Below are 25,790 nucleotides of genomic sequence, written 5' to 3'. Positions count from 1 at the left end.
TGGAAGTTTGTCCACTTTGTACTTGTTTGCTGAATACAACTTAATCTCATCTTAGTCTGTTGTAATAGCACTTGAATCGCATATAAGAAACATCATCTTGTGGAAGATATTTACTAATCAATATTAAGCTAATTCAATCTCTTATATTCCATATACGAGCTTCTTCCATAACTTGTGTCCCAGTATCGTAAATCAGTCTTCCTTTTGTTTAATGAAACTACATGAAATCATGTAATCTTAAGCAGCTAGCACAAAAATTCTTTACAGAAATTAATAAATAAATAAAAATCATCACAATGGACAAGAGTGCAAACTGCTGCACAGTCATGAGAAGTGGTCAACGGTGTGGAGACTGACTACTCTGTTTTCATGTTGGGTACTGTGAGGCAACCTGCTTGTGTGGAGAAATGGCTAACCTTTGGCACTGTGGTACTCGTGCCCATCACTCCACGATTATGGAGAAAGAGCAGCTGATCATAACACTCAGGTCTGGTGGTAGCACACCTGAGAGCAGCAACTGGCTGCAGTAAAATTAGGAACTGTGTACATGATTGGACTTTAGTCTAACCTGGCAGAAGTTCAACAGATGCTACAAGTCTACTAGCTTCAGTCTAGTGTCTCCAACAGCTTCACTGCTCTGGGGACTGTAGACAAAAATGTGCAGAAAACCCAAGGAGTTGAGGGTCACTCTGACAAGACTGGGAAAAAAGTGCAAGCTAAGGTTAGTAGTTGTCAGATGGCTAAAAGGACCAAGAAGGTCCTTTGGCTGTGGAGTACTCATTGGAGAGGCATGTCTGAACTTTTACAGAACTCCCTATGCAGTAAATGGCACGTAACTAGCATTTTTAAGCCAAGTACAGGGGTCAGTGGTGTCATCTGTGATTTAGGCTCTCTGGGGAACGGTGCAGGTAACAGTTTGGAGCATAACCTCTACTGTGCACTTGAGGATATCAAGAGGCAGCTTTGCAGGGAATGCTTCTCACACAGATGTGAAGATTTTGTCACTCTTTGTGTGATGAGACAAACCCTCAATGGAGTGTTCCACTGAATGTGTAAATGAAGAGCTTCATGATTCACTGAACAGGTTGGAGCCATTACACACAGGTGTGACTCATGCGTAGCCCCTCACACAGTCACACCACACATTGCATGGTCTACATCTGAATGTTTTCAGTAACAGCCTACTTCCACAACTTACTTCCACAAGCATTCAGTGCAGTCACAATACTCTCAGTCCATTCCCTGCGATTTGCAATATTTTCACTGGATTTAAGGTTAATGTATTCGAAAAACAGAGCAGCCAGATAACTATAGACATAAATGTAACAAGAAGTAGAAAACAGTAGAAAGGATAACAATCATAATACATTTGGACTTTTCCATCAAAACAGCAGGAGCTCATCCGTGAGAAAAATGAGCTTTTCATGTCAGGAGACTGAAAAAGCTAAAAGTAATCAATAAGTGTGCTATGCATAACAGATCATCATCCAAAAGTCACAGAGATTGAATGATACGTTTCACAGATCCCAAATGAAATTCCCCTCATGGATATGGAATAAGTAAAAACTCTTCAACATATTTTTGTTGAAAAGGTAATAACAAACTTGTCACATAATGTGTAAATGTCAGTACACTGAGGTGCAAATGATAATTCTTTGGCTATTGTAGCCACATGTCATCAGAAAGAAAAGTCAGTTAGTTGGTAATTTGTATGTTCCGTGGATTATAATTTACAACACTTACTTGCACTGACTACATTACTGCACTGAAGAAGTACAGATGATTTTACATATCATATCACTATCATTATTTGGTATTATTAATAATGTATACACATCGGTTGATTATACAAACAAATTTATCTATGGAGTAGAAGGAATTGGGCAGCAATAAATTATTTATATCCCTTTTAGACTGAACTACATTAGTGGTTAGACTTTTTATGGATGTTGGCAAGATACTGAAAATATGTGTTCTTTTATAATGGACACCTTTTTGACCCAAGTAAGTGACAAAATCTTTATGAATATTATTCTAATGTCTAGTGTTGAGCCCATAAACTGAGCAGTTAGCTTGAAAAAGAGATATATCATTCATGACAAATTCGACTAAGGAATAAACGTATTAGGAAGCAGACACATTAGTATCCCCAATTCCTCGAACAGACCTCTGCAGGGCATCCTTCAGTTCACACCACAAACAATTCATATTTAGAGTCAGAAAAATTAAGCTCAGCTTATGTTTTGGTACTTCAGCAGTTCCATGATATACTGTTCCCAGCAGAATTTATTATTTATTATTATTATTATTATTATTATTATTATTATTATTTATGTCCAGAATTTATTATTTAAGTCCAACAACTAAACACTGTCAACCTCTTCAACTGTTTGTTGTCATATTTTAGGCATAGGTTTGCTATAATTATTAGACTCAAAATGAATTAAATACTGATGTAATGTTGTTCTGTACATTGCGCTCAGTCAGGAATATCTGCACTTATTTGTAGTAGGTGCACCCAGACTTTGCCAGTACACAGATAGCTTGAGATTGGTCTGTGCAGAGTTATATATATGCTTTGAAATACTGCATAAAACCGGCTTCTGAGTAGCACAGGAGGAGTTAGCAGTGGCTTTTTTTCAAAGAAGCTGTTCTTCTCCTAATCTACAAGTAATTACCATAATTATCAGTCTGAACGATTAGCACTCGTCATGCCTGGATGTCAGTATGCTTTACAGACGTAGCCAGCAGGGGTCACTTCTCACTGTTAAGACTCTGGCTTGACTCAGTCCACATCCATGAAGACTCTCCTTCACGATGGAATTGAGGGTATGTGATGTGTGAGTGAACATACTATATCCAGAGTGACCTTAAGTGGAATGACCACATACAACAAACAGTAGGAAAAGCAGATGCCAGACTGAGATTAATAGGAAGAATCTTATGGAAATGTAACATATCCATGACTGTAGTAGCTTAGAAGGTGCTTGTTTGAAAAGTTCTTGACTGTTGTTCAGCAATAAAGGATACCTGCCTAGTAGGACTGATAGAAGAGATACAGAGGACTGACTCAGAGCAGTGCATTTAGTCACAGAATCAATTACTCGATGTGAGAGTGTTACCGAGAAGCTCAACAGACTCCATCAGCAGATGTTACGAGAGAAGTATTGTGCATTGGGAGAGTTTTACTACTGAAATTTCAAGAGAGTACTTTTCGCGTGGAATCAGACAACACATTACATGCTTCCACATACATCTCGCATAATGAACAGATGAGAAAATTTGAGAAATTAGAGCCAACACAGAAGCTTAGCAACAACAATTCTTCCCATGCATCATTTGCACGTGGAACAGGTACCAGAAGTACCCTCAGACACACACCATGAGGTGGCTTGTGGAGTGTGACGTAGAAGTAGATAAGATTACCCTTAAGTTGTCTTCATAATTAATCAATTACTATGGGTACATATCCTGACACACACAAATAAGCTGTAACAACATTCATCCAAAAAGTTGGAGAAAAGCAAACCTCCTCTAATTACAGATCTAAGGCACTCCTTCCAGTCTTTCCAGAGGTTGTAAGAAAGTGACCTATAAGAGAATACTGATCATTTAACTGGGTAGAGCCAGTGAACAGGCTCTCAGTCTGGGGATCATAAAGGATTATTCACAGAGAAAGAAATACAAAACCTCACAAATAAAATGCCAGAAGAGCTAAATGAGAAGAATTACCTTGTGAGAGAACCTACCGTGTGGGGTGCTGAGTGCCACGAGGTTCAATATTAAGGTCTGTTTTGCAGTTAACTTCTATAAATGATCTTCTAGTGACTTTCTACATCTACACTCTGCAAACTACTGTGAGGTGAATGGCAGAGGGTACATCCCATTGTACCAGTTATGAGGGTTTCTTCCTGTTCCATTCACATAAGAGTGATTGTTGGAATGTCACTGTGCATGCTGTAATTATTCTAATCTTATTCTCATGATTCCTAAGAGAGCAATATGTAGGGGTTTGTAGTATATTCCTAGAGCCATCAGTTAAAGCTGGTTCTTGAAACTCTGTTAATAGACTTCCTCGGAATAGTTTACATCTGTATTCAAGAACCTGCCAGTTAAGTTCCTTCAGTATCTCTGTGACACTCTCCCACAGATCAAACAAACCTGTGACCATTTGTGGTGCCCTTCTCTGTATACATTCAATATATCCTGTTAGTCCTATCTGGTATGGATCCCTTGAGCAATATTCTAGAACCGGTTGCACAAGTAATTTGTAAGCAATCTCCCTAGTAGACTGATAGCACTTCCCCAATATTCTATCAACAAACCAAAGTCTACCACCTGCTTTACCCACGACTGAGCCTATGTAATCATTCCATTTCATACCCCAACAAAGTGTTGCATTCAGGTATTTGTATGAGTTGGTCAGTTCCAGCTATGACTCATTGATATTACAGTTACAGGATACTATGTTTTATCATTTTGTGAAGTGCAGAATTTCACATTTCTGAGCATTTAAAGCAAGTTGCCAACCTCTGCACCACTTTGGAATCTGATAAAGATCTGAGTTGATATTTTTGCAGCTTCTTTCAGATTGCACTTCATTATAGATAAGTGCAAAAGCCAGATTTTACTATTAATATTGACTGTAATATCATTAATATACAACATGAACAGCAATGGTCATAACACACTTCCCTGGGGCACACCTGTAGTTACTTCTACATCTGACGATGACTCTCCATCCAAGATAACATGCTGCATCCTCCCTACCAAAAAGTCCTCAATCCAGTCACAAATTTCACTTGATACCCCATACGATCGTACTTTTGACATTAAGCATAGGTGTGGTACTGAGTCAAATGCTTTTTGGAAATCAAGAAATACAGCATCTATCTGACTACCTTGATCCAAAGCTTTCAGTGTGTCTGTAAGAGAAATGCGAGTTGGGTTTTACATGATCAACGTTTTCGAAATCCATGCTGGCTGGCATTGAGGAGATCATTCTGTTTAAGATACCTCATTATGTTTGAGTTCAGAATATGTTCTAAGATTCTACAACAAATAGATCTCAAGGATATTGGACGACAATTTTATGGATCACTTCTACTATCATTCTTGTATGAGGGTGCTTACAAGGTGATTCAGAATTTTTAAAGTTCACTGATGATGCAAGCATACTAACTGAGGATCCAGACTCAACCTTAGCATACACACTTGTAAAGCGAAAACTGGAAAACATTGATACAACAAAGTTTTTCGGCATCCAAAAATTTGGTAGAAGCAATTTTCATTTATCGAAATGTCACACGAAAATTCTCTCTCATGCTGAGAAACTGCTGGATGTTGTTGCCGGAAATACAGTGTGGCCAGTTGATGTGGTGAGCTTAATGGAAAAGTAAAGTTCTTTTCCTTAATCTGGTATGGAAATTTGGAAATTGACCAGTTGCTGCTAACTGCTGTGTCCTGTTCTAGAGCTAATGGAATGAGGAATTAGATAATTTACAAATTGAAATCTACAGTAAATAAAGTTACATTGAAACATCAGTACTTTAATTATAAAACCTTGCAGTGTGATATTATTTTGCAACATTTTAGTAAAATTGAAACATTAGCTCAGTCTCTTGCAGACCGTGAACCAGTGTGAAATACTGACAAAATTGTCAAATTTTCAAGTGGACTTTCAGTGAAATATGGTACACTAGTTACAGCTTGGGGTTCTATAATGAAAACAGGAAGACTTACAATAATTTAACAGCAAAGTTACTGAAAGAAGAGCAATGTCTGTCACAGATTGATGAGTTGTCTATGCTCAAGGTATTGAATCAGTCAAGTTAAACATGCTAGAAAGTGGTGTACCCCACAAAGTGGAGGATAGATCACATGTTACTGGTTTGAGAAACAAAGCTTTTTTCAGTGGGAACAGCAGCCAGTAAAGATTTAAGGAATCACATTTAACAACAATAATATTGAAATCCCCCCACCATGAACCATGGACCATGAACCTTGCCGCTGGTGGGGAGGTTTGCATGCCTCAGTGATACAGATTGGCGTACCATAGTTGCAACCACAACAGGGGGGTTTCTGTTGAGGGGCCAGACAAACGAGTTGTTCCCGAAGAGGGGTAGTGGCCTTTTCAGTAGTAGAGGCATCAAGGGTACTTGAGCGAAGCATGGAAGGTAAAAATCTTGGAAGGATACCAAGAGATGAATACACTAAGCAGATACAGAAGAACATAGGTTGCAGCATTACTTGCAGATGAAGAAGCTTGCACAGGATAGAGTAGCATGGAGAGCTGCATCAAACCTGTCTCTGGACTGAAGACAACAACAACAACAACAAGGTTGCCCAAACTCTTACGGGAATCACCAAAGCGTGCGCGAGTAATGAGTGGATGGGCAAATGTCTATAAGGTACATTACATATATAGAATTGTGGACAGTTGGGAATGTGAGTCTCATGGGAAGCGTGCAAGGGATAAGTCCCTGCAGTCACGCTATTCATCTGTGGCCTCAGTGGCTCAGATGGATAGATCATCTGCCATGTAAGCAGGAGATCCCAGGTTCGAGTCCCAGTCGGGGCACACATTTTCAGCTGTCCACATCGAGGTATATCAACACCACCTGTCGGCAGCTGAGGGTTTCAGTTAGTCATCATTTAAACAACAACAAGATTGAGATATTTAGTAAGAGACCAGTGGCAACTGATATAAAAGTTGAGAATCTGTGTTACAGAATGTCGTCTTGCATAGAAAATATTGGACAAGCAAACTGTGCACCATTTGATTTAGCTCTGTTCTGACATAGGAAGTTGGGCGATGTAAACTTTGAGAACTTGAAGATAATGGATGACTCTGATTTGAGTCCACATTAAAATTAAACACTTTACAGAAATTCCTTTGTGAATCATGTCAGGATGATAAACTATACAGGAAAGTACTTAGATCAAATTTGCAAACTCATGTCTGTGTTCCAGGAGAATTTGTTCACGCTGATGTATGCAGAAAGATGCCACATACTGCTTGTCCAAGATAACTCGACAATTTTATTGGTGCTGCCAGAAGAGAAGAAAATCAGTACTAGTTGAAAGATATTCCTTTTGTCTCCAGTGTACTGCTAACATTATGTTCTCCTACATGCAGAGTATTACTGCACACATTGTTAAGGATAATGGTGCCAAGATTGCAGCAAGCAGCCTTTGCTGCCTTCTCCTCACTGCTTCTGTCCTCTCAGCAGTCCTAATGTTGGAGCAAGGCACACCTCCTACAGTTTTCCAACTGCCACCATGCGAATTGTCAACAATGGACAAACAGTATGTCTTTAATTGGATCCAACCATTTTTTCATTTGTTATCCATCTTGAGCTGACTGCAGTCTAGCAGTAGCTTGCAGACCAACTTTATAAAGAAAACACTGACATCAAAAAATGTACAAATGTATGTATCCAATTTACAGAATAACCATGGAAGATGCTTTGTAAATAAAAGCAAAACTAATTTAAATAATAATAATAATAATAATAATAATAATCTGCAGTCAGCTCAAGACGGATAACGTATAGTAACCGGTAACAGATGTTAACAGCTGCCGCGGAAGATGGCCATGCAAACAAACATATTGAAGCAACAGCCCTTCAGATGGTTAAGAAGAAACTCCAATGTTGGTTTTGGTACACAGATGATACTTTCGTTACAAGGCCTCATGGAGAAGAAGACCTCTCATAATTCCTAAATTATCTGAATGATATTAATTCTAATATGAAGTTCACTAAGGAAAAAGAGAATGAAGATTAAATTTCATTTTTGGGTGTACAGATATTTCGAGAACCAGATGGAATTTTAGGGCAAGGAGCCTACAGAAAGCCCACTCACATGGATAGGTACCTTCACTAAAATTCCAGTCACTTTCCCCAATGGAAAAGAGGAGTTATCAACACATTGGTGGACCATGCTAAAGAATCTGTGAGTCTCATGTACTTGGAGGATGAGGATGAGCTCAACCATTCAAGAACTGCCATAAGAAGATATGGCTACTCTAACAAAGAGATATTTAGAGTACTACACCCAATATGATCTGATACATTCTGAAGAAAAAGAATCAACTAAAGGGAAAGTTTCCCTCCAATTCATAAAATAGATTACAGATTGCATCTGAAGAGCACTGAGAGGACACACTTTTGACATCATGTTTGCACCAACAAGAAAGATGCATGAACATGTGAAAACCAAAGGGCCTCGCCCTGCCTCTTGCCATAACTGGTGTATATAAAATCCCTTTCACATGTTGTCAAGTGTACATACTACATAAAAAAATAGCATTAACACCCATCATAAGGAACACAACGGCAATTGTCATATAGGCAACAAGGGTAAATCAGCGACAGGAGAATGTGGGACTGTGGAACCACCAAATTCATTTCTCTCGTAGCACAGATTTATAAGGATCGAATCATTACCTTGCTAAGATGTACAGACAGGTCACAGAAATACAGAAATTCTGAAACAACTTTAACGGAAAAGAAGACAGATTGAAATTAGACACTTTGTGGGCCTCAATACTAAATAAAGCGTCACAAAACATGTTGGTATGACTCTACAAATTCAGACAGCAGTCTGATGACATAATGAACTGACTGTTAGCTGGATACATAAACAACTCGGCTAGCTGAGCTTGTTCGAGTCTGTAACTGCTTTCTGAGTCATTAAAACCTCTGATAATGTCTCCAGAACTGGAAGACGAAATGTTAGGCAGACAAATGTGGCTTGTACCATGGCCTGATACATGTAAAACAAATGTCGCCAAAAACACATGCTTCATGGTTCATATCCCTGAAGGTTCTACTTCTTGACAGAATCTATGGAACATGATGGATTGATTAACAAATGAATGAATGAAGGAGCTCCTCAGACCAGCTTATTGTCAGCTTCTGTGCTGCAGCTGGTGAGCCTATGTTTGCTATCAGGCAGTGCCTCCTCGTGATGTAACAAGCATATAGCATCCTGTTGCCTTCTGAATTGTGAACCTCCTATGTCACTATCAACCCCCAATGGAGCATGTTTTTGAGAGTCATCTGTGAATGATGATGTGAGCCACTTGTTAGCTGTTTCATTAATTGCATAATGAATGCATAATTGACATACTTAGTTAATAAAGCTTCAGAAATACAAAAGAGAGTATAAAATAATAGACAAGTACAGCTAACAAATATAAAGCATATGCCCCCAGAATGAGATTTTCACTCTGCAGCGGAGTGTGGGCTGATATGAAACTTCCTGGCAGATTAAAACTGTGTGCCGGACCGAGACTCAAACTCGGGACCTTTGCCTTTCGCGGGCAAGTGCTCTACCAACTGAGCTACCCAAGCACGGCTCACGCCCCGTCCTCACAGCTTTACTTCAGACAGTATCTCATCTCCTACCTTCCAAACTTTACAGAAGCTCTCCTGCGAATCCTGGAGAACTCCTTTCTTTCAGGAGTGCTAGTTCTGCAGGGTTCGCAGGAGAGCTTCTGTAAAGTTTGGAAGGTAGGAGACGAGATACTGGCAGAAGTAAAGCTGTGAGGATGGGGCGTGAGTCGTGCTTTGGTAGCTCAGTTGGTAGAGCACTTGCCCGCGAAAGGCAAAGGTCCCAAGTTTAAGTCTCGGTCCGGCACACAGTTTTAATCTGCCAGGAAGTTTCATAAAGCATATGTTACAAAATTTTGGCAAAATATGACTTCATCAAATAAATATACAGAGCAAAGTTCAAGGAACATATGCTGACAAGAAGATATGTTTCTGACAGCCCATGGTCAGAAAAAATTTTGTTTCTATTTTTAATGTTACACTGACTGATCCAGTTGTCTTCAGCAGATGCTGTCAGTGATAGTCTAAGATGTGTTTGCTATCCGGACTCCAAATGGACATGTGTATAAAAATGGAAGAATGAATCCAGATGAAAATTTGAGAATATAATTGCTATTGTTTACACTAACAAAAATTCAGACATTACTTATCTCTGACAACCAACTAAGTTGAACAGACTAGATAAATTATGTGGTACTGTAAGTCCGTAAGACTTTGTGACCTACAAGACAGATAAATGTGACTGTACTGACTGAATTCACTGCAGACAGATTTCACATCATAGCACATATCAATCATCTCTGGCGAAAAATACACAATGCAGATTCTCACTAACAATGATTTTGTAAATATATGCTGACAGGTGTATATATAATATTTGAAATTTGTCGCATAAGTTAATTTTTTCAAGTCTCTCAATGATTTTAATGAATTTACAATAAACTTGTGAGATTTCTTTGGAAGTTAATTTTACAGGCTCCATTTTTAAAAGTCAAATGAGGTAAGAAAAATAGATCAATTTACCTTTATTGGTAAGCCTAGGTACTTTTTGATCTTCACTTCAAGACCATACTGCTTTCCTTCAAATCCAAAGAGTGGAATAAGACAGGTATCACGGATTGCACATAAACGGCACAAATTATGGATATCCATGATGTCCTCCTCACTTCCACTTTCAGTACTGGAAGAATGGTCATCCATCTCAAGGTCAGTTCTGGAACAAGCCGCAATATTTCTTTATAGAATAAATTCAGAGAGTGTTGCCTTGTTTCATATTATCTTAAGTTTTATGTAGCAGCTATAAATTCTAGTGACATATCATCAGCCGTTTGAACCAAACTGATTGTCTGCAGTTAGTCATGTAGCACACAAACTATTGTGTTTTACAGAATGCTCAGATGCTAAAAATACTGTTTATATGTGTTACAGCTAGAAGATGAGTTAGTTCCACTGTGAGTTTGACATTTACAAAATGAACCAAAATTTGGTATCTTAGCCTGGCTGGGCTTGATCTTTTAGCTGTCTCCTAAATCAATATGAATGCTGAATTTTCCAAATTACTTGAATATTTCTCTCCAAAGTACAAAATACTTTAACGCCAATTTCATCAATTCCTTGGCCATGCTTCTGCTTAGTTTTATTCTTATTTGTTTCAGGGAAATCAGTCTTCAAAATGTGGAGGAAATTTGTTTATACCGTTCACTTTGTACGTCTATTCCTAATATTCTCCCTGTAAGTTCTCTCACAACACCCTGATTGAGCCATTGAGTTTCTGTTATACATTATTTTCCTTTTATGACTTGGATGTAAATGCTTCATGTTTTTTATTTTCAAGATTTGACTACCAATTTACAACTGCTTTTACAATACATTGCTGTGGTCTTCAGTCCAGACACAAGTGTGCAGCAGCTTTCCATTCTAATCCATCCTGTGCACATCTCTTCATCTCTGCATAATTACTGCAGCCAGCATCCACATCAAACTGGTTACTGTAGTCAAGTCTTGGCCTCTCTCTACAATTTTTATTCCCATACACTTCCCGTAGTTGCCAAATTAACTGTTTCATACTGTTTCAGGATGTGATCAATAATCAGCTTACTCCCTCTTTCTCTTCTGTGTACCTTAAGATTCTTTTTCCCACACTTCAGTTTAGTACCACTTCACTAGCTATTCAGTCTATCTTATCTCCACCATTCTCTTGTAGCATCACATTTCAAAAGCTACCATTCTCTTATTGTCTGTATTGGTTATTGTCCACATTTGACTTCCATATACGACAAGGCCAAAAAAATTCATTCAGAAACGACTTCCTTAGAAAGAAACTCATACTCAGTGTTATCATATTTGTCTTTCTCTGGATAATTTTATCCTGTTATGGTCAGTCTACCTGCTGTTGTCAGTTATTTTGCTGTGAAAATAACAAAACTTGTCTACTACTTCAAGTCTTTAATTTTTTAATCTGATTTCCATAGCAACACTGGATTTAATTGGGCTACATGTCATTGTCCTTGTTTTCCCTTTTCTTGACATCTATCTTAAAACCTCTTTTCAAGGCACTATACAATCCATTCAACTAATCTTTCAAACCTTTTGCCATCTCTAACAGAATTACATCATTGGCAAATCTTTTAAGTTTTATTTCATCTACCTGAACTACCACTCCCTTTCAAAATGCTTAGCATAATGTACTTTGTAGTCTCTATGTGTTTGTTATCTTTTACTAGATGTACGTGACAGGAGCAAGGAAACACTGAAAAATATTTAAAAATAAAATTACTTTGTGGCACATTTTAAGAACAAAGAAAACATGCGGCACCTACTTAGATTTTTACATAGCATCCCCCCCCCCCCCCCTCTCTCTCTCTCTCTCTCTCTCTCTCTCTCTCTCTCTCTCTCTCTGTGTGTGTGTGTGTGTGTGTGTGTGTGTGTGTGTGTGTGTGTGTGTGTGTGTGTGTGTCTGTGTGTGTGTGCGCATTCGAGCGCGCATGCGCGTGTGCATGCATGCACGTTCATGCTTTCAACATTCATAAAAGCCTTCTTTGAATCTATAAACACTATTAACGTATGACTGCCTTGCTTCAGTCTGTCTTGTAAGATAAGCCATAGAATCAATACCATCTCGTGTATTCCTACATTTCTCCAGGACCCTAACAGGTCTTCTCCGAGATTGGCTTCTACCAGTACTTTCTGTAGATAATCTTCTTCTTCTTCCTTAACATTTGTTCCACACGCTGACAGTGTCTGTTGTCAAGCCATTGCTGCCTAGATCATCCTACTGGCTGTTTACCATTTACTGTAAGGTGAAAACCAGTTTTTGCAACTGGTGTGTTTGCTCTAAGAACATGCGCTTACTATCACAGATGTCTTTCACCCTGTCTACCATTGGCGCTGCTCGGTACAACTTACGAACTTCACGATTTGTGGCATGGCTGTGCAATGTTAATCCAGATGTCCATCACAGCATCCTTGTTTTCATGTCAGCAAGTTATTGTTCCACTTCGTTTGTTGAAAGCCAGCATTCAACATATACAGCACACCTGAACAGAATGCAGATCGGTATACATTCAACATGAGCCTGCCTAGAAACTTCCGGTCACAGAGTACATAAGACACAGAGCACCATTTGAACCAAGTCCTGCTCAATTGGATACAGATTTCTGCACTGAGATTTCCATGGTAGCAAAGGTTGAGCCTTGGTACTTCAAAGTCCTTGTTGTTAGGAGGTCAACAGCATTTATTCTGATGGTGTCTGAATCATTTACATCTGTGGTGAGGTACTGCATTTTCTTTATGTTGTCACAGACATATTTCTGCGAGGCAGTCTTTCCAGGCTCTGACTTGCCACTGTAGGTTAGTTTCATCTTCAGAGGCCAATAGTACATCATCACCCTGTAACATGTATCTTCTGTAGGTAATGTGTATCAGTATTTTGCAAATATGACTTATTAAACTAATGTTTCAGTAGTATTCTTAACTGTCAGCATTTGCCGTTTTTGGAATTGGAATTATTACATTATTCTTGAATCTGAGGGTACTTCACCTGTATCATATGAAGTGGTCCACTCTCAAGGGGCCTCAGTCATAATTTTAGAAGGCCTAAGTTCATTGTCTTTATTTAATCATCTGTGGTAGGCTAATATCTGGATATCAACTACATCTACACATACACTCTAAAACCACTATATGGGTGCATGGTAGAGGTTAACTTGTACCACTATTCATTTCCTTTCCTTTTACACTTGCAAGTGGAGTGGCAGAAAAATAACTGTCTAGATGCCTCTGTACAAGCCCCAATTTCTCTTATCTTGTCATTGCAGTTCATAAGTGATATGTACACTGACAGCAATAGAATCGTTCTGCAGTCACCTGCAAATGCCGTTTCTCTAAATTTTCTCAATAGCGTTTCACAAAAAGAATGTTGTCTTTCCTTCAGTGATTCCCATTTGACTTCACGAAGCATCTCCATAACACATGTTGACTGAACCCACTATTAACAAATTTAGCAGTTCACCTTTGGCCTGCTTTAATGTCGTCCTTTAATCTGACCTGTTAAGACATCCAAAATATTTGAGCAGTACTCAAGAATGGATTGCACTACTGTTCTATACATAGTCTCCTTCGTAGATGAGCTACACTTTCCTAAAATTTCCTAATAAACCTAAGTCGATCATTCGTCTTCCCTACTACCTTCCTTGTGTGACTGCTCCATTTCATACTGCATTGCAACATTATGCCTAAATATTTAATTGATGTGACTGTGCCAGGCAGCACATTACTAATACTGTATTTGAACATTACAGGATAGTTTTTCCCACTCATCTGCATTAGCTTACTTTTCCTTTCTTTCTTTTTTTACATGGGAAGCAAGCTACTATCATTCATCACACCAAATAGAAATCCTGTCTAAGTCATCCTGTGTCCTTCCACATTAACTCAACAATCATACTTATTGTACACTATAGTGTCCTCAGCAACCAGCCACAGTCTGCTACTCACTCTGTCCACTGGATCATTTATGTACGGTATATAAAGAACAAGAGTGGCCCTATCACACTTCTCTAGGGGACTTCTAACAATACCCTTGTTTCCGACGAACACTGTCTTCAAGTCACTCATGTACCTGGAAACCTACTCTGTGTGCTCGAACCTTAATTGTCAGCAGTGGAGCATCATGTCAAGCACTTTCTAGAAATCCAGGATATGGAATTTGCCTGTTGCCCTTCATCCGAGGTTCACAGCACATCATGCGCAAAAAGGGCAACCTGAGTTTCACATGAGTGACACATTCTACATCCATGCTGATTTGTGGACTGGAGTTTCTCTGTCTCAGGGAGTTTTATTATATTCTAAGTTAGAAGAAGGGATATTTAATGTATACACAGAAGGGTAGCACCAATAGTCACAGGTTTCTTTGACCTGCAGGTGAGTGTCACTGAAATGTTGAAAGAACTGAACTGGTTGCCTCTTGAAGATAGGCGTAAACTATCCTGAGAAAGTCTACTACCAAAGTTTCAAGAACTGGCTTTAATTGGTGACTCTACCAATTTACTACAATCTCCTGCAAATCACCCACAAATTGAAATAATTAGTGCATGCACAGAGACATTCAAACAATCACTCTTCCCACCTCTGTACATGAATGGAACAGAAAGAAACCCCAATAACTGGTACAATGAGCATACCCTCCACCATGCACCTCATGGTGGTTTGCAGAGTATGGATGTAGATGTGGAAAATACTCAAAAATTCTGCAGCAAACCAATGTAATGGATACTGGTTTGTAATTTTGTGGGTCCATTCTTTTACATTTCATATGCAAATGAATCACTTGTGCTTTTTCCAGTCGCTTAGTGGGAGATTCACAATAACGTGCCAATACTGTAGATTACCTCTGAAAAATTGAACTGGGATTCCATCTGGACCAGATTACTTATTTGTTTTCAATTCTTTCAGTTACTTTTCTATGACAGTGATGCCTATTATTATGATAGTATTTCTGTATGATCATCCACCGTGAATGCTAAATTTAAAACTTCAGCACATAAGGTCAGTTGACAAGTGGCGGGATAGAAGCCTTTGACCCATTTAATGACTTTATATAAAAATTTTCTCAGACAGATCTTTCACTAGAGTATGGTGGTGGGAGTTGTTTGTTGTACGGTTTGCACATTGATCTTCTTTATAGATGCACACATTTTTACTAACTTCTAGCTGTCAACATTTCCATGTTCTTTTTTGTAGCAATATTGCAATAGTTGCTGCCTCCTCAGTATTCTCCAAATTTTATCATTAAAGCATGCTGAGTCTTTTCTGTTCTCAGTCCACTTGCCCCATACTTCTCCAGAGTGTGATTTACAACTAGTTTAAATTTTGCCAATAATTCCTCTACTAACACTATGAAACAATATTAAACATAGTGATCGTTATAATACTGGATATTTTTTTAAAGAAATTATACTTCTTCATTTTATTCAAAAGTCAGTCAGCTGGACTGAGGCCCCTTCAATATCCCCAATTCTATCCTGCATACCAGGAGGAAAACTTGTGTTATTGTTGGTTCTCCCAAGGATCTTAATATTTCTGAAGGAACCTCTACTCCTAATACCTTGCTTCGACTTTGGCCTTCCAGAGCTCTGTCTAATTCTTCTCACAGTTTGACATATCCACTTCTTCCTCAACTGTTTCTTCCATATTTTCGTGAAGTTTATTTCCTTAATATAGCTGTTCTATACCTGCCCAGATGGCTGAGTGTGTTAAAGTGCCCACTTAATGGACATGGTGATGTACACCAGTGTGCCAACCAGCCTAGATGTGGTTTTTAGGGAGTTTTCCACATACACCCATTTAAATACTGAGCTAGTTCCCTGTCCCAACTCAGATACACAACACTTCGAAAATGACATCACAGTTGACCATGTGATTACACTGGACACAGAGAGAAGTGGTATACAGATTCATCCCCATGGAAGGAGAGAGCTGGCAATAGCTTTAAAATGCCTTTGGGACTGGCAACCCCACCATAACATTAGCCTATATACAGACAAGGTTGGTTCTCTGTGAAACTGGAGAAATGCCATACAAGTCCTGCTCCAGCATTGGCTGAATAAAGGGCACCTGATAGGAAGGAAGGAAGCTCCTCTTTATATTCTTTCCACCTTTCAGCATTCTTTTCTTTGTTTATTAATGGCTTTCCATCTGAGATCTTTATGGTCATACAGATCCTTTTTTAGTTTTCCTATAAATTGCATCTATCTTCCCTTGTATCTAAATCTCTGCATTTGCTCTCTAACCATTCCTGCTTACCCATTTTTCACTTTATTTCTATCTCTTATTTTAGATGCCTGTATTCTCCTACGCCACCTGCATTTTTATAACTTATTCCATCAACTAAATTTAACTTATCCTGTGTTAACCCAGGATTTCGACTCCATGTTGCCTTATTCGTTCAGTTGTTCTTCTCTTGCCTCTATGCACTACTTCTCTGAAAGTTATCCATTTATCTTCTACTATATTTCATTCACCTATTTCAGTCATTCATTGTTTAATGCTCCTTTTGAAACTCTCGGTGACGTTCAGTTGTTTAAACTTATCCGGGTCCTATCTCCTAAATTTCCAAGTTTTTAGAGTGTTCTAAATTGCCGAAGCTATTTTTTTTAAAGTTGTCAATGGCTGCTGCACTATTAAATTCAATCCTCACTGGGAAATTCACTGTGGAAAATAATTCAAAAGTGAACATAAGCTACTGTTTCTGTTCTTGATTAGCACTATCAGGCAGAAAACTAATATTCTACTTGCCGCATATAATAACTGCAAATAACTCTGCCTAAATTTATAGTCAGTCTCTTAAACTGCTTGAAGAAACTATGTACAGGAAGCTGACTAAAATCTTGTTTGTCATCAGTGAGACTTTGGGGTGAATCTAAATGAGTGTTGCAAGGATAGGGGGATGGGAAATGGAGGTAGCCTAATATATTTTTTGCGTTAAACATGAAACTCAAATTAACCAGGACTTAAATTTAAGCTGGATGCAGGATTGTATGGGAGACACACACTATCAAGGGTGGGCATGAACTTGTATTTGAATCTTTCTATCAAGTACCATCCACATGTAGCCAAAAACTGTAGAGGAATCTCATTTCATTAGTGCAAATGTTCCCCAATCATAATGTCATCATTGGAAGAGACTTTAATCATCCGATATTCAGCTGGGATAGTTATAGCTTCGTAAGTGGTGTGAGTCACAAAATATCCTGTAAAACATTATTAAGTAAAAAATGAGAGGGATGATTACAGTTTAATGTCTGTCAACAACATGGTCATTAGAAATAGAGCACGTGCTCAGGTTAGAGCAGGATGGGTATTCTATGGGCAGTAATCTAGATAAAGATATAATTATGTCACATCTCAAACAGGAACACCAAACATTTACCTCTAGAGAGAAACATTTAAAAGAGCCGTGGTTCAAGTTTAAAAGAATGCACACGATAGATGTTTACTTCACAGAACACTTCTTGATGGGAGGGATCTCCCAGGTATACAGAACTGTAAAGAAACTTCTAGAGAACAGCAACTACTGCTAAAAGGTGTAAAACATAATGTAAGGGTATAGATGGAGAGATGCTGAATGGAACACATTTGGCTGTCAAGAGGGCAGGGCATGAAGCCCTCAATGACTACTGTAGCAGAATCTTATTGAAAGACCTCTCACAAAATTCAGATACGACATGGTTACCTTTGACTTTAAAACTATTTTTTCATATACCCCTATTGCAGTTTTGGCAGTGTGGCCACTGTCAAGTGGAGTTATATAGAAATTGTGCTTTGGAATACGTCAAAACTTGTAAAATATCTGAAACACAATTCTTCATTCATTAACTAGATAATGGCCATTGAAAATGCAACAACAGTTTGTATGAATAAACAGCTTTAGGTCAAAGTTGACCATGACAGTAAAAAAAAACGTTACTGTGAACCCACCCATAAGACGCTAATTGAAGAAATTCTTGTTATATGTCAACAATATCAGTGGCTCCAGTGTCCAGACACTTATGGATGACAAGAATTTAGGTTGAAGGTAACAAAGCAAATGCAGAAATCCTGAACACTATTTTCAAATGTTACTTTCCAAAGGAAGAAACAGATGATATACGCCATGGGCTTCTTGTACCACAGATGTGTTGAGAAACAACCAAAGTCACTAGAACTAAAGAGGGCATGATGGAATCACTGACTGATTCCATACAGAATTTGAAGCTCAGTTACCTGCCATTGTAACCATAATACACCATAGATTCTGTAGAACAAAAAACTGTGCCCAAAGATTGAAAGAAAGCACAGGTCATACCCATCTACAAGACGGGTAGCAAATGTGAACAACAAAACTATTGTTGTAGAATTCCAAAACATTTTCTGAGCTCTAACATAATGAAGTATATCATGCCAAATGATCTATTCCATGCCAACCAGAATGGATTCTGAAAACATCAATCATGCGAAACACAACTTGTACTTTTGTCACATGACGTCTTGAAAGTCATGGATCTGGCAATCAAGAGGCTGCAGTATTTTTTTGGTTTCCGAAAATCATTTTACTCATTTACACCAGTGTTTATTGACAGATGTACAATTATGTAGGTTATCAAACAAAATTTGTGACTGGTTTGAGGATTTCTTGGTAGGGAGTATGCAGCACGTTATTGTGCATGGACAGTCATAAACAGAAGTAGACGTAACTTCAGGCTTGTCCCAGGGAAGGGGGTTCTTTGTGCTTATGTTCTATATTAATAACTCACAGATATTGTCAACAGAACTCTCATACTTTTTGCATTTGATGGAGTTATTTATAATGAAGTACTATGTGAACAAAGTTGCACAAATATCCAGTCAGATCTTAATAACATTTGAAAGTGGTGCAAATATTGGCAATTTCTTTGAAATGTTCAGAAATTGTAAAATTGTGCACTTCAAAAAATGCAAAAACAAAGTAGACTATCTATTACTATCAGATTTTTAGACGTATATAAAATGAACTTGCAATAACTGCATTTACTTGTTAAAACAACCACAGCAATAGGATATGCACAGTCAAGTTAAAAAAAATAGCCTGGTTGAATAAATGGTCCATAGTGCTTTTCTATAATTTATGCACATATTGCATATGTCTGTACTTTCTTTGTTATAAATTCAGTGAAATTGTATGGAAGCCCCCAGGAGAATTCTTTAAGGCAACATATTTAGTTACAAGGAAAGACATGGCAATGTACTTTCAGAATTTACAGGTTGTCTACAATATTAATTTGAATACATAAATATATTAGTTCTTATCTAGCAAGTTATTCTCAAAGAGTATTCAAAATTATTAGTGTCTGTGACATTAAGAAACAGCTGAAAATGTTAAAATTGAACCCACCTCTTAGGCATGATGAAATCCCTATCAGGTTACTGAATTTGTGGCTTTTTACTATACTCAGCTGTAGATCTCTCAGACAAAAAACTGTGCCCATTAGTTGTAAGGAAGCACAGGTCACACCCATCTACAAGAAGGGTAGCAGAACTGATTCACAAAACTGCTATCCATTATCCTTGCCATTTGTTATAGAATCTTAGAACATATTTGGATCTGAAACATATTGAGATATCTCACACAGAAAAACCCTATTCATGCCAACCAAAATGGATCATGAAAGCAATGGTACTGTGAAGCTCAACTTGCATTTTTCTCACATGACATACTGAAAGCGATGGATCAAGGCAGTCAGATAGATGCAGTATTTCTCACTGTCCAAAGACACGTCTATGCTTATTCTGAAAAGTATGATCAAATAGGATTTCATGCGAAATATGTGATTGGTTTGAGGGTCTTTTGGTAGGAAGGACACAGCAAGTTATCTCAGATGGAGAATCATCGACAGATGTAGAAGCAACTTCTGGTCTGCCCGAAGGAAGTGTGTTGGGACCCTTGCTGTTCATGTTGTACACTAATGACCTAGGGGACAGTATTAATAGTGATCTCAGACTTTACACAGGTGATGCAGTACCTTATAATGAAATACTGTCTAAAAATCCTCTCGAATGTGCGGGAACCACACCAAACAGAATTAATAGCGGATATTGAACATACACAGAGAAGGGCAACGGTCACAAATTTGTTCAACCCACTGAAGATTGTGTCAAATATGCTGAAAGAACTGACCTGGCAGATGAAGAAAGACACAAAACATCCCATGAAAATCTTCTTACAACATTTCTAGCACCAACTTTAAGTGATGAATCTACGAATATATTACAACCACCTACACATTACTCTCATAGGGATCAAGAAGAAGATTAGACTAATTACATCATGCACAGAGGCATTTTCACAGTCATTCTTCTCATGCTCCATACAACCTGGAGGTATTGGTAAGAGAGAAATTTCACAGAAAAATTTTCAGTATATAAGTTTTACAATCAATGGCACACTTGTCCTCAACCTGAAGCTTTGTTTTGAATATCGAATAAAACTATCTGACATACTCCTGTTGGAGGAGGTATGCTTCTTGCCCGTTTCTGACCTTTGAATAGGCTTGCCCAGCCAGTTATATGAGGAGCTAGGAGAAAATGTGAAATAAAGTGCATATATTTGTATGACAAGTCTCAAAGGAGTCAAATTTACTGGAAAGTGTATAACTATCAAAAACAAACTACAGCTGCTATGTTTCTACTTAAATATTAATTATTACATTTTATAAAATAATGACACTATAAAAGCAGTATGACTTATGTGATAAGGGATGTTATTAAAGGCACTGTTATAAATTTCAAATTGATACATTCATAATAATAAAAAAATCACTTACAAACTTTTGTTAAAACATTAAGACATGTATTTTAACAAGAGCATGCAAGTTGTCTGATGATCAATTCGTATAAATCAATTCAAAAGTGCTAATGGTGCTTTTTACTAATGTAATCAAAAAGTAATTTGTGGCTGGTTACTGCTGTGTCCCATCAATATTCTGTTGAATTATTTTGCCTACACAAGTCTAAGAGGTACATAACATGTTGTAGATTTAAAGTTTTCATTTGTAATATGAACTCATACCAACAAGAAAATCTACACACTGAAAAACCAGGCATCAAACACATCAGAAACATAAGAGGTATAGAGATGAATAAGAGAGCAAAATAGTGGAGAGGTGCCAAGGAGGAAGAAGAAGTAGTTAGTGAGAAATATGGGTCAATGGGAAAAGCTCTCTGAATGTGAAACAACTTAGGCTTCAGCGTATCGAGAATAACAAATAAAATCTGAAAAATTATCCAAATAATGAATGCTATCATGGCACTTGTGCCTACAAGATTTATGTAACATGATATTGTTAGATTACAATGTTTTTGTGATCTGAGGAAGTACAACAAAACAAAATGTCAATCTCTGAAGGGTCTCCAAGTTCTAATGAACAATTTAAGACTTTGGCTCAAAACTGCATACATATCCTGCCATCTGTTACTTGGTGAATGGGGAATTCTCATATATTGTCACCTGTTACTTGATGAATGTGGAATTCTTAACAAACGCATCGGAAACGGTCAGCCATATACATAAGCTTCCTTCACAGTGTGTTATTTGATGATGAGGGTGCTGATATAATCCTAGAGCAATGCTCATATTACACCTAAAATGCCACACAGGAATTATATAAAATAATGAATCCCTAAATGGTGGTGAAGTTAACGAATAACCAGTGATACCCACTGAAATACTTAAAATGTCAAATTAAAAGAGTGCACACTTCTCACTATAAATATCAGTACATAAGCAATAACTTTATCTATCTTGTCTCTCTGGCAGAGCAACATCCGTTGTTGAGAATAAATGTGCAAATAACTCAACAGCATGGTTGGCACTACAGAGACCATGTCATATAGGGTGCATAAATAAGTTGCAGCTTTTTTTCCTTTATGCTCACCATAACAGACTTTTTTTCCCTAGTTATGAATCATAATCTCATAAGAATGGTGACCTGAGCTTAAACTGAAACCTAAAAGTATAAAATTAGAATTCATTCATTCATCATACATCATGTTCCATAAATCCCTTTATGAAAGTAAACCTCCTGGGCTGTGGAAAAGAGAAATTATATCAACATGCAAAAGCAGCCACTGCTACTTTGGAAAAAAAGGGAGCGGGGTGGGGGGGGGGGTGGGGGGGGGGGGGGGAGGGACCACTCTCTTCCTCTTTGGCTGTACAGCTATTGTTTATGTCTAATACTTCAAACAAAGCACTTGAATAATTTTACATACAGCATTATAGATGTACTCTAAATTAAACAGACGAAAATAACTGACCCAAAGTTGGTGATAGCCTAATACAATGATAAACATAAATGTAAGAGGTACAATGCTCCCACAGAAATCAATAGGTTAAATTTGTTGGCTTTCTGTTATTTCATTCACTTGGATTATATGAAACTAATGGAATATGTGATGTAGATGTGCACGTAAATTTTCACAAATGGAAATACAATAGGCGAACCATGAGTGGATGAAAGTGTGGGGCATGTCTTATCGTGTTTTGCATACAAAAGTGAAGAGGAAAATGTTCCAACATATTAAATCAGTGTCCTATTGGTGACACGTCATGATGCACAGTTTTTTACATCTGTATAACGTTTTGGATTATATTAGAAATAAAAAAAAAAATTGCAATTGGCAAAAACCGGTAACGAGTTTGAACGAAATATTAAAATTTGAATGCTTTGGTAGCACATTTGCTTGTTTTACACGAGACAGTTTGCGACTATTACAGTATCCACTGAGTGGAGAAAACTGCAGTCATAAAAATGTTAGCCATCTAAAAAACAACCTACGCACTCATTTACGAAAATGACCTGAGTCCCTCAGAAAAAGTACACTGACAGGGGAATAATCCAACAAAAAGATGAACTCGAATACAACCGCGGCATTAATCTCACAAATGTGAGTTTAGCAGAAAACACGGTGCGTTTCATCATCCTCTGTGTAATATTGTACATAATTTACGTTTGGGAAATGCTGCTTGTCATGCTTCAATTGGCGCGTTCTATAAAATCAGTGTTACTGTCGTAATTTACACAACTCACATTGTGTGATTGTGTATATTTCTATAAATAAAATGTCTTAATGGGGCGGCACTGTGGAATTTTTGAATAGCTGAAGTTCATCTCATAAAAAAGAAAGAATTTGGTCTATTGTACAGAATAGCTGTCAAACATGCTAGTACGTGTACGCGCAACACGTCAAAGATGTCTCGCCATCATCAATGCCGCAGGTCAGTATTTCACACAGTTATAATTTATCGCAATGGATTCAATCACCAGTTTTGTTAATCCTTGGCATAAAATGCTTTATTTATGTATTACAGCAAATATATGCATACGATTGAAATTTTTACATAGTTTAAGGGAAATTCGTCATCTACATTCAAAAAAATATAGTCAATAAACTGTAATAAAAGAATAATCTCTGTACACCTTCGAATTCCTGCCTTTCGCGTCTGCGTAGGAAATAAGGTATATATACTTCGTCGACTGAATAACAAAACACAGACGATACACAAGTGACAGTCTAATCACGAATCAAAATGGCGCCTTCTGTTTACCAAATGACACTCGTTGTAAGGATCGATTCACATTGGACGGAACGGAACGTCGAAACATACCACACTGCATTTAAAATAACGGCATTCACATAGACCGTCAACGGAACGGCACATCAACAATGTCAAGATTTCTCTGGAAGAAGGTTTGGCGTTGACTTTCGTGGGAGAAACGGTGTCGTCATCTGCAAACATCTGACATTGACCTATTTTCGCCCTGCTCAGTCATATTACAGTAGTGGATATTGTGATTTTGCGTACTATTAGTCTTTATTTTATTACTTTTTTTGCATTGCACTTGTTTTTTGTCGACTTGAATATTTCTCTTCCATTTAGTACCAGTTGTACGATCGCGAGATAAAGCCAATGATAGTTATTCCAGGAATGGACTAACTACAGTATAACTGCTGCTTATTGTATGAAGACATATTATTTTCCCGTAAGTTATCCCTGGGACAGCGTTCTCATTAAGTTGAGTACACAAAGCAAATAGAATATTTTTGTGCCATAAAGTTGCGATATTCAGTTCATCTTGCTGTCGTTTCTGGAAACTTCTACTGCAAATATGACTGAGAAGTGTTTAACTTGGCAGAACAACTGCCTTGAGGATATCGTCATGGGCTATAAGAACTTTGTGGAAAACAAGAGAGTTGATATCGTCGCAACTTACCGAAATATTAGTGAGAAACATTTCACCAAGTAGAATGCCAAAAGACAATTCACACTGGCTGTTAGGGCACTGTCATGTCAGGCCATATTTACACTGTCTGTCATGTAACATCATGTCACAGCCGTTAGTTTAGCCCAGTGGCGGATGCATATGGGGGACGCGAAAGTTAGTATCGTCTTTTGCATTTTCTGGCAAGGAAACACCTATTTTTCAATTTTAATTCTCTTAAGGTGTTATGTGTGTGCAAATTGTACATATTGCGCTATACTCGGCAGTATCACCACGTTGTATTTTCATGTAACAGAATTGTTGTCATTTGTTATAATTCAGAACTAGGTCATTTAACTGACAAATGTCCTATGTTCCATTTGCATGTCTCATTCTGTTTGTGGTTATGTGAAAGGTTAGTCCTTGTGTGGGTATTATTGGGGTCTGGTTGCAGACTATTGCAGTTATTTTAAGACAGGTAAATGGGATGTCTCATTCAATAACACTAACATTATTTCTTACTGCCAATTATAAAAGTGACTGACTCAGAAAACTTTGTCAGAAGGGCTATGCATGAGGAAAGTAGTGCAAAAAAGGCCATCATGGCATTCGAAATTATGTCACTTCTGTACCCCAATAGGAATATTCACATAACGTGATCACGGACCATTAACGCGACTTTAACATAAAATAGTCTATGAACGTATTCCCACCCAAAACTGTGGCTTTATTTCTTATGCTTATTTGCCAAATGCGGTGTTTATATCTGTGTAAAAGTGATAGGATAAAATGATTACACAAACTTTCAATGTTGTAGATGTCTCCCCCGTTGCTTGGCGAGTGAAGGAGGTAATGAAGGCAAGAAATTCAAAGATGAAACTAGGATTACCGTTAAGCGAGTGCATCTCCTCATCACCCAAGGAAGAGCTTCGTATGTCTCATTCAAAGCACTACACTCATTTCTTACTTCCAATTATAAGAGTGACTTAGTTAAAAAACTTGGCCAGAAGGCAAATGATTGAGGAAAGTAGTGCAACAAGGACATCATGACATACGAAAGGTGGTGTCTCTTCTGTAGCCCAAAAGGGATCATCACATAACATGTTCTCCAACCATAACAGCTACCCTAATCTAAAATAGTCTTTGAACATATTCCCATCCAACCCTGTGCCTTTATTTC

The 25,790-nt window shown here is 37.9% G+C and overlaps 1 protein-coding gene across 4 annotated transcripts in view; it reads right to left on the bottom strand.

The window, feature by feature from the left end:
* Positions 1-23,947, bottom strand: part of LOC124795352 — a 130,269-nt gene extending 106,322 nt beyond the window's left edge. Inside the window, exons 1-3 of one of the 4 annotated variants that reach the window (XM_047259342.1) lie at positions 23,828-23,921; positions 19,747-19,956; positions 10,362-10,551 (exon numbers count right to left, since the gene is read on the bottom strand). In XM_047259342.1, coding sequence (XP_047115298.1) covers positions 10,362-10,551; positions 19,747-19,757 — 201 coding nt within the window. In that variant the 5' untranslated portion in view covers positions 19,758-19,956; positions 23,828-23,921. Of the gene's footprint in view, positions 1-10,361; positions 10,552-19,746; positions 19,957-23,357; positions 23,464-23,827 lie in introns of those variants that run through there. The other 3 variants (XM_047259343.1, XM_047259344.1, XM_047259340.1) reach the window with 3 other exon arrangements.
* Positions 23,948-25,790: the final 1,843 nt, after the last annotated feature.

The sequence above is a fragment of the Schistocerca piceifrons genome, chromosome 4, assembly GCF_021461385.2.
Source record: "Schistocerca piceifrons isolate TAMUIC-IGC-003096 chromosome 4, iqSchPice1.1, whole genome shotgun sequence".
NCBI lineage: Eukaryota > Metazoa > Arthropoda > Insecta > Orthoptera > Acrididae > Schistocerca > Schistocerca piceifrons.
This window is presented reverse-complemented; position numbering and strand designations above follow the sequence as displayed.